At 46.4% G+C, this 10,000-nt stretch overlaps 1 protein-coding gene across 3 annotated transcripts in view; it reads left to right on the top strand.

Annotated features, from left to right (window-relative positions):
* The window catches only part of ebf1a (EBF transcription factor 1a), a 58,189-nt gene that overhangs the window by 6,118 nt on the left and 42,071 nt on the right, over nt 1–10,000 (top strand). For all 3 annotated transcript variants that reach the window (XM_042492867.2, XM_042492866.2, XM_088081268.1), the window contains exon 6: nt 114–182. In XM_042492867.2, coding sequence (XP_042348801.1) covers nt 114–182 — 69 coding nt within the window. The remainder of the gene's footprint in view (nt 1–113; nt 183–10,000) is intronic.

The following is a 10,000-nucleotide window of genomic DNA, read 5'->3' as shown; positions in this document are numbered from 1 at the left end:
TTCCTCTCCCTCTCTGTGATGTACCTTATCTTTATTTCTCTGTTGTTCACATCCCTGTGACTAACTCCCCCTTTGTCTCTGACCCCCCTCCCTCTTCTCTCACCTCCCTGCAGTCGATGCTGTGATAAGAAGAGTTGTGGCAACAGGAACGAGACCCCATCAGACCCTGTCATCATCGACAGGTAAGGAAAGTTTGCCCTTTGACCTCAGCCGATGTGATGCTGCGCTGTCATTGCAAACACAAACACAGCACATATGACCATATATGGGTATGAACAGGAACTGCGTGCAGAATACACCCGCAGCAAATGTTGCAGAAACGTACTATATATATAAAAATTGTGACGAAAATTTCAGATGAATTCCAAGTTAAGTAAGAGGGTTTTTTTTTTTTGACACATGATTTGTCTGAGAAAACATAACCTGCAGGCCTAATAAAGCAGGCTGCAACTTGTCAACCATAATTGACTGTGTGCACAAAATGTGTGAAACAGCAGTAAATAATATTCCAGTGGTATGTGTGTGAAGTGGAGGAGCAATCACAGAGCAGTTGAGCTCTGCTTCAAGTGTGGTCAAACACTGTTTGTGTGGTCGGGCTGATGACTTAGCTGATGAGCAGTTAGGGTTACAGCTACAGCCTGGCGTGTGTGTTTCTGTTTATAAATCTAACTCTGGGCTGGGTGTGGTATACTGAAGCTCGTCTGCCGCTTTTGACACTGGCAAACACACTCCTGAATATACACACACACACACACACAAACACACACTTTTCTTTGAGCACAGACCTTTCTCCTGCCTGTCATAAACTACCTCTGACCGATGTTGCAGCTCGGTTGATTTACGGTCAGTTGGGAAAAAAAGAAAAGCCCTGTAGATTTACAATCCCGCCTGAGCTGTGCACATGCATGTGGCACACAAGTGGACATACAGTGTGAGGGAAATTATTTGTTTATATTTGAGCAGTTGTTGGAGCGTGCAGATTTAAGGCCTCTTCAGGACAGAATGAGAGTAACATTGTACACTGTATAAAGTATCACCTGTTCTGGCTCTATTTAACCTGTACAAACTAGCGCATTATCATGTAGCGCAGCATAGGTTATTTAGGTTTTATATCTGATTTGAATTTGTCACATTTGAGTGTATTTGTGTGAGTGTTAATGAGGCAGTGACCTGTGCTATCTGATGAACACAGCTGTCCTGTGCTCGTTGTTGCTCTGTCAAAAGCTACTCTTTACCTGTGTGTTTGTGTGCGTGCGTGTCTGTGTTTGTGTGTGTGTGTTTATGTGTGCGAGTTTGTGTGTGCGTGCGCCACCCTCGTTCCGCTCCAGTGAAGCGGAAGGCCTCACCTCAGCGCTCCCTGAGACAGCTGCACCCCACCACGTGGCCTCAAACAACACGCCTGCCCATCACTCTGTGCCACATTTCGGATTTTTGTTTCCATGTGTGCATACTTGTTGAATTTCTCATCTGCCCACTCTTGTCGCTCTGTTTCTACGGGGCGCTATCCCCGCTCGCTCACGGTTAAACTTTTCCCTCCAGTTTGCCGCAGTAACAGTTTGAGCAGAGCCACCTTGGTGAAACAGGCTGATCTCTGCTGTGAACAGCTTTCCCACACTGAGCATGTGTTGTGGTCGCTCGCTGGCGGTATTCCCCCGACGCACAGTGGCTCAGGTGTGAGGGCAGCATTAACGAACAACAAATTAGAACAGGGGGAGGGAAAACAACAGCAATATCTCTGTTTTCCTCTCCAGCGAGCACTCTTTCTGGACAGGAAAATAGGTCAGGTGAGAGGAGAGTGTTTGGGGGGGTTGGCTTGCTTTAAAGGGAGGACTGAAGGGGAATAAGGAGAGGAGGGTTTATACGTTTGCTCATTTAGTACCAATATATTTTTGGCAGTTGTAATAATCAGGGATTCATAAACAAACAAACAACTGTGAGGGTGAAACTGACTCAATTACCACGAGTTCCCCTCCTTCAAATTCATAAAGAAATACCATCAGCAGCCCCTCTCCACCCTTGAAGTTATTTAGTTCGTTAAATAAGGGCTCGTTAGCCCTCTGCTGTTTCGCAGAGATGATTAGATTTTACAGCCCTAATTAGCTGGGCTAGCTCTAACTCTTCTGGAAGAGTAATGGGTCTGATTGCCTAATTAGCTCTCTCTCGTTAAGATGGGAGAAACAGGCCACTGCAGCAAAACCGCAGGAATGAGGAAAAATAAAGTCAGCTAATGAGAAACTTATTTGATTGTTAGGAGAACAAATCTGGTACAGTGTGGATCGGCAGTGCTCTGGGTACTGTACTCGCTCACCGGGAGAATCTCTCTCACCCATCTCTTTATCTCACCTCCTGTTGAAAAGAGAATTTGTTTGGGCTTTAAAGTGTCTACAAGGAGCAATACGATACAGATTTTAATTATGAAGCATATTTGTTTAGGCTATGATAGCAAAAGGCACTTTAACATTTCTTAGATTTTCACTAGAGTTGAAAGAAACATCCCCCACAATCTGTCCTGATTTCATGATGTTTTGGTTTAGGGCTATTATGGTTGCAGCGACATTCAGTTTTATAAGTAGCTCTGTTGTCTCTGACTGTCTCAGATTTTCATAGTCCATCTGATCTGAGTCAGTCAGTCCTGCAGATGAACTCACGCCATATTTTATGCTTTTAACCTCTGAGGTGGTGAGTTCTTGGAAATTCAGAGAGACCTTGGCATGACATGTCGTGTCTGTGCTTGACACTGGGTAGGGGGAAGCAGCTGAAAGGTGAGAAGCCCGTGTGCGCCTCTCTATATCTTCCCCGGGGAAACATGTGTGGTCCACTTTAGCCTCTTACAGAGGCAGGATAATATGAGGGGAGCCCTTAACCCCCCACTTCCACTTCCACCTCTCTCCATCACTCCTGGTTAGCATGGGGTTAATCATATGCAGCCACTGCTAGTCAGTCTATCATGTGCCTGGAGGGCCTCAAATCACAAACACATTTTCCTCTCACCCATGTGCACCTTTGCTATTTCTCTGCATAGCTTTTCTTTAAAGTGTCTTCCCACAGAACTGTTTTTTGTTCATTTACGTGCTGCATCCATATAACTGTGGGCTAATCTCTCAACCTGACTCTCTTTGGGGGTATAACTGTCCCTCCGGCCCCATGTGTCCCCTCTTACCTCCTACCACCTGTGTCCCCTGGCCCTTTCCTGCCCGGCCAACTCCCTCAGGCCCGCCGCAGGGTGTCTCCCAGGCAGGGAGAGCCTCTCTGGAGGGGGGAGAGAAACTCTCTGTGACCAGAGATAAGGATCCGCTGGATAGCCCTGCATTTCCCATGATCCCCCTTTCCAGTGTAGGCTGGAGGGGTGTCAAGTTTACATGTGCGGACCATGTTATTTCAGGTTTATAGCTGTTTTTCAGTGTGTGCTTGTGAGTGTTTGTGTTTGCACACACTCCTGCAGCCCGCCGTTGATGTGGCCCATTTCCTTGCATGCGTGTCTGTGCTTGTGTATCCGCATCAATGTTGGTTATTTCCCCAGGAGTGTGTGTGTGTGTTGATAGAGGCCATTTCCTGGCGAGTGTGTGTGTGACTTGAGTGAAGAATGTCGGGCAGGAAGTGCTCCTCCCGGGGAGGATGATGTCATCATGGCCGACAGTTTCCTGTTCTGTGCTCCAGTAGAACAGACTGATTCTCAGCTTCACGTTGGGTAGTTCGCACTTGTGGACCAGGTTTTGGTTCATCTCCGGCGTGCCGTGGGTCGTCACCTGTTTTGGTTTTAAACCAGAACACTCGACACATCTGGGAGGAACGAGTAAACTTTGCAATGTTTTGAGGATCGCATTTTCCAAGCTAATGCATTTTGCCGCAAAGCTTGTTTGTCCCTCTCCCCCTCTTTGTCTAGATGTGTAGCGGGGAACCCCCTCATTGTTTTGGTTGTTATGTTTGGATGCACTTCCTGGGGTGAGAGGTCATGTGTTGCCTTGGCTGGGCTAACGTGCGCTAGTGAATAATGTATGTCATTGACTTTATGTCAGCCCTGCCAGCCCCCCAAGCCGAGCCCACCCATGTTTAATTCATCCATCTCATTTGTGTGTGTGTGTGTGTGTGTGCGCGCGCGTGTGTGTGCGTGAGTGCGTGTGTGTCATTTAGAGGCCCAGTCTGCACCTGTCCAGCCATTAGCCCCCTTCTCATTTGCATTTGATGCTAATGTGGTTTACTGGCAGCGCCTTCCGTCCCCTCAGCTTAGTTTCACTTTCATATCCATGACTGTGTTAGTGAGAAGGCGAAAACACACTAACAGTGCAGCTATCCTACATTTTTGTGACTGTATCTGCTGATGTGTCTGATGCCTGAATGTTGAGGTCTTCATTATTTTTTTCCTTTTCTTTCCCATGTCCTGGATCAGTTTTATTTTATGTATTATAGTCATTTTCCCCTGTGGTCCACTTGTTTCTTACAGTTGGTTTTCTGTTGTGCCTCTGACCACCTATCTGTAGCTTTACATTTTCCCCTGTGACAAAGAAAAGCTAGAAACAGAGTCACGAGACCCTGAGGCTGACAGTATCTCTCTTTTGGTGATTTCTCTTTGTGGGGGGAGGGATCTTTTTTGGCACGGGCCTTTCTCTTTTTAGGATATTTTTTTGTTTTTTGTTGTTGATGTGCTGTTTCTTTTGTGCAGTCTTGTGGTGGTGGGGTTGGCAGAGGGGGGTAAGCTGCATTAGATGTTATGGGAGGCTTTGAAAAGGACTGGCCCTGAGCTGGTTGTGGTGTTTGTGCAGGGCTCAGGGGCAAAGAGGCAGAGTTGCTGGCTCATCGATATGCAGGCAGAACTCCCCTCCCTCAGGTGTTGGCCGCCTCACAAATCTGCCTCACACACACACACACACACACACACACACACACACACACACACACACATAGACACAGATGCAGCTCTCACCCTCATATAAACTCATAGTACACAAATACATATGCAGACGCACGCATGCGCACTTATGAGAATCCACAGGCGGGCGAAAATACAACACACATACATACACACACATTGACCTGCAGCTCTCTGCATCTGTTTGGTTGCATTCTTTTTTCCCTGCGGTGGTTCCCCCCCTCCCTCAGGGTTGGAGGAAAGCGCAGCCCCGAGGGACGGACGGCTGCGCTGATTGACAGCAGGGAGTTTGGAGGTCGAGGTGCCTCTAAAACAGCACTGCCTCTTTCTCTCTCATCCAGACCTTCAGCACTCTCACCCCCCTAACAACTGGCTCGCTTTCATACTCGAGACGCCCCACGAAGAAATTAACACATCATTCTCGGAGTAAACATGGGGTTCGTTTCCACGATATGAAATATCAAATTAACAGCTGTTTTCGTTTTGTGGTGAGGAAACAACAAGGGAACACTGGAAATAAGTATGTTTTATGCTTAAGTTTGTGTGTGTTTTAATTCTTTCCCCAATAAACTAAACAGAGCTGCTATCACACTTTATAGGCAGTTAGGCTAATGCTCCCCAGCTGAATGCAGGTAACCAACAGTTTATTAGGGCATATAAAATGTAATTTACAAATGTCAAAACAGTGAAAAGTTCTGAGTTTCATGACATGAGGTTTTTTTTGGCGAGAGCTACTGTAAATAGCGCTGTTGTAGCTCTATTTTCTCTGCAAACTGCTTTGTCATTACTGCTTGACATTCTCTGCTTGACCTGGCCGCTATCCTTGGCCGTTCCCACTGCCTTTGTGTCAGTGTTTGTTCTGTCCCAGAATGAAGGGGTTTGGCCGGCCAGAGTTGACCCAAATGAGTAGCGTCCTACTTCTCTGGGAGCTATTTAAGACATTTTTTGGTGTTGGAAATTACAGGATGGGGAGATAGAGATAGAAGGAGAGGTTAAATAGAATGAAGATATATTTACCATATGAAAGGTCTCGTGAATGACGTGTGAATGCGCACGGTGCTGCGAGCGAGGAAAGGGTAACGTTTTCCAGGATTTAGTCCGTGACTCGCCCTAGAAGATGCGCTCAATTTGCTTTTCAAATGAGGCGTGAAGAGCGCGAGCGCGTGCCTCTCGGTGTGATGCTATACATTTGGACATGCATGGTTATGTGTGTGTGGCAGGGGCAATGCTTTGTTTTCACAATGCTCTGATGTGTGTGGACTGTCAAGCACACGGCACACTAAGTGCTCTCTCACAGCCAATGTGTTACATGGCTGCCTGTGTTGCTGCTCGTAATTGAATAGACACAGCAGCTCCTCACAGTGAAGGATACTCAGGCCTCCTCTCCCAGCAGGCTGAGCCAGTGTGCCACCAAGCACTAAAGCTTCCAGCCGCCGTGGTCCTAGCCCTCACTGACGACTCATTGTTTACTGATTATTTCTGCTAAGTGAGAACGCAGACTTTGCACTTAATGCCAGCTCCATATACCCCCCAACCTGGCGTCTCACTTCCTATCAGCCACTCTCACATCCCAGATCCTCTTTTGGCTGTTCACCTCATCTCTGTGGCCCAGGATGTAAGTCCAGGTGTCCAGGATGAGTGCTGGTGACCCACTGTGCCCGAGTAAGATGTATAGTCTGTTGATTGTTTTCCATCAATCTGTCCAGGAAGAATGGATCACTGGCCAGGCGCTGTGAGCGGCGCTCTCAGTTTCACACGCCACAATGGAAGGAAAACCTGCACGGCATGGGGGAGACAGGGAGGGAGAGATATGCAGTGTGATTGTGGTGGTGGGACTCTGCGACATAAGAATAATCCTTTTCATATAGTTTGATCACTTTATGTGATATTTTTGCAGGAAGATTTTTAATTTTCTTTTAAAGCTCTCTGGCAGCTATATAAGGTATTTAGCACCCATATCATTATTTCTGAGTTCAACCATTTCATATCTGCTTATGAGTTTTGTGACATTGAGCTTGACTAATTTGAGCTGTAATGTTAAGAGACAAAAGGAATTCTTCAAGGGAGTATCTCTGCCGTAATTAAACGTAAAGCAGCGACGTCAACATGCAGACAATTATGGTCAACAGCATGGTTCGATCAAAGGAATGATATATTCTTACATTTCTAATATATTCTTTTTACTTTGCATTAATCATCAACAAATGAGACCCAAGCACATGTCACTGTTTCACTTCAAAAAGGCGAGCTGAATTTAAAGGCCTTTGTTTGTGTTTATGTAACTGATGAGGGGAGACAAAGTAAGGCGTAGGCAATCGACTGAGACACTTTGTTGTTTTACACCGCCTCACCCCCTTTGTGTGTGCTGCTAACGTTGTTTGTTTGTTTACGGAGTGGCTTGACCTCACTGGGAGGAATGTTCACTCGTTTCCTTTTCTTCTGCGTCTCCTAATGTGTTTGTCTCTCTGATTTTTCCTCCATCCATGTGTCTTTCTTCTTCATCTCCCCTTTCTCTCTCTATCTGCCCCTCTGTCTATGTGTCTTTTTTTCTTTGGTCCTCCCACTCGAAACTCCAGATTTAACTCTGAAGGTTTTTTGGTTAATCACACTTGGAATCTTCCCCCCGCGTTTGAACGCTCTTCCTCGGCAGCGCGCGCTTACTCGATCTCTGCGTGCGGCACAGGAGAGAGTCACGCTAATTATCCCGGTTATTGGCTTCTCCAACGCAGAGGCTGTGATTTACATGAGGTGACATTCAGTTCAAACGTGCAGACCTTCGCAACCTTTTTCTGGAAAACAATTAACAGCACCGCTTTCTTGTCTGCCTCCCTCCCATACCCTCTTTTTCTCTCCCTACACCACTCCCTCTCTCTCTTCCTCTGGCTATTGTCTTCACACAAACAGAGAAGATTTACTGCCAAAAGAGTGATGGCTGTGCAAGGAGGTGAAACTGTGTATTTTCTGTAACAAGTGATCATTTGCTTGTTAACTGACAGCTATTGATATTCAGAGAGGAGTAAAGCAGCCATGGCAAAAGTATTAACTTTGTTTTCGCAGGGTTGTAGCTGATGGTAGTCCTCAAATTGTGTCACATTTTCACAATAAAAGAACCCGGCTTGTACGCTTCCTCTACATTTCTGCCACTGACCCTAGAAAATTCAAGAAACACACCATTACACGCTTGTAGGGACAGACATGTAGCCCACACACGCACGTTCAAACACAAAGACAAACTTACAAGCATGCCGTTAATGAAGCACGTCTCTCTTCTGTCATGACGCCCGTGTTAGCATGACAAGATGTTTACACACACAATCACGGCCGCGCCTCTGATGTGGGCCGGGATGAAAGAGAGATGAGAGGAGAAGGAAAAAGAGGAGGCAGAGACGTGACGATGAGCGTCGTGGTATGGACCGCTTTTCTCTGTTTGACAGGAGGACAGTTGTAACAGTACCCCACTGAGATCCGAGAGAGAGACGCAGAGAGGGATAGATAGACAGAAGAGGAGGAGAAAGATGTACCTGGAGGGAAATGTTCTGAAAAGGAGAGACTTTTTTTTTCTCATCCACATTTTCGAATCAGGAGTAAAACAATTAGATCCACCCGCTTCCCCTTGTCCCGCAGTGTAGATTACAAATGAGCAAACCTGGCATTTATCACATCACTACAAACATTTATTAAAGCCGGTTCCCCTCTAAAGCTGCAGAGATAACAGTGGGTAATTGCAGAGACTGGCTCTATTAGTTAAGTATGCCTAATGTCACTGCCTCAGAGCATTAATGGACGCCGTAGTATTATGTTCCTGCGCTCATTACCACCCCACTCCCCTTCAAACAGATACACACACACACACATATATCCACACACCCTCTCCCCCTCCATTGACCCTGCAGCAGGAGTCTGTGCCACTCTAATGAGAAATGGAAAACACTACTCCGCAAGCTCCAAGACACACACACACGTACGGACACACACAAACGACGGGAGCCATTACAAGGGGACAGAGGGGTACAACAGTATAATCACACACGCCCAGGGAAACAATTGTGCCGTTATCAGAGTGATCACATTATAAAAGTTTAATAAACACCAAACGGCCTAATGGTGAATTAGCCTGCATCTGCCCTGTGTTGTGCCAGGCTATAATTAGTGATTTAACAGAGACAAACAAATGTTTTTAGCCAGAGCTTTTCACAGTCAACAGATTTTTACTTGGCCGTAAATTATTCGGCTTGTCCAGAATTCAAAGAAAATGCGCGGCTGGTGGTGATTTGTTTGTTTTTTTTATTCCAAGATCTTGACTCCAAGACACCAAAAGTCACACAAACACAGAACCACTGAGAGCAGAGTTTGGCTCAAGCCCCAGTCTGGTTTTCTAAGTGGCACTTGAGATGTGTATGGAGAGAGGCGGATGGGTGCTTGAGATTGTTGAGGAGGAGAGAGTGAAAGAGGGAGGGTGAGGGCGGGATGGAAAGAAGAAAAGAGACAGGAAGAGACGACATTGAATGACGTGGAATAAGTTAGTCAAGAGGTGGGAGGTACACACATCCCTCCTCTTTCTCTTTTAAGCAAAATGAGCAGCTGTGTGTCTATTTTGATACGTATGTGTGTCTGCATTTGTATGCATACGTATGTGGGAATTGACGTCAAATCAATGACAATGTATAATTTACAATCACAAGGACCTATCACTTTTTATAGGGCCTCCATCCACGCTCATCAATATTACATCAGGACCCAGACTTTCAGTGTGAGGGAGCAGGAGGGTGAGAAAACGGCTGAGGAGAGAGAATATGGCTTTGGTCCAGTGTGTGTGTGTGTGTGTGTGTGTGTGTGTGTGTGTGTGTTTGGGGGGGGTAAGGGGAGGAGGAGGAGGGCATCTGCTGAGGTTGTAGAAAACATCGCTTCCAGCATACACAAATGTGCAAACGCATACCCTACCTCGCATGTGTGTGTGTGCGTGTCTGCATCTGTCCAACTGCTTTTGTGTGTGTGTGTGTGTGTGTGTGTGTGTGTGTGTGTGTGTGTGTGTGTGTGTGTGTGTGTGTGTGTGTGTGTGTGTGTGTGTGTGTATTTGTGTGTGTGTGCTTGCCAGCTGAGTGACAGTTTAGTATTGATCTGTGGGAGGCCCCG

This window comes from Plectropomus leopardus, chromosome 8, assembly GCF_026936395.1.
Source record: "Plectropomus leopardus strain MGB_pleo_1.0 chromosome 8, ASM2693639v1, whole genome shotgun sequence".
Lineage (NCBI taxonomy): Eukaryota > Metazoa > Chordata > Actinopteri > Perciformes > Serranidae > Plectropomus > Plectropomus leopardus.
This window is presented reverse-complemented; position numbering and strand designations above follow the sequence as displayed.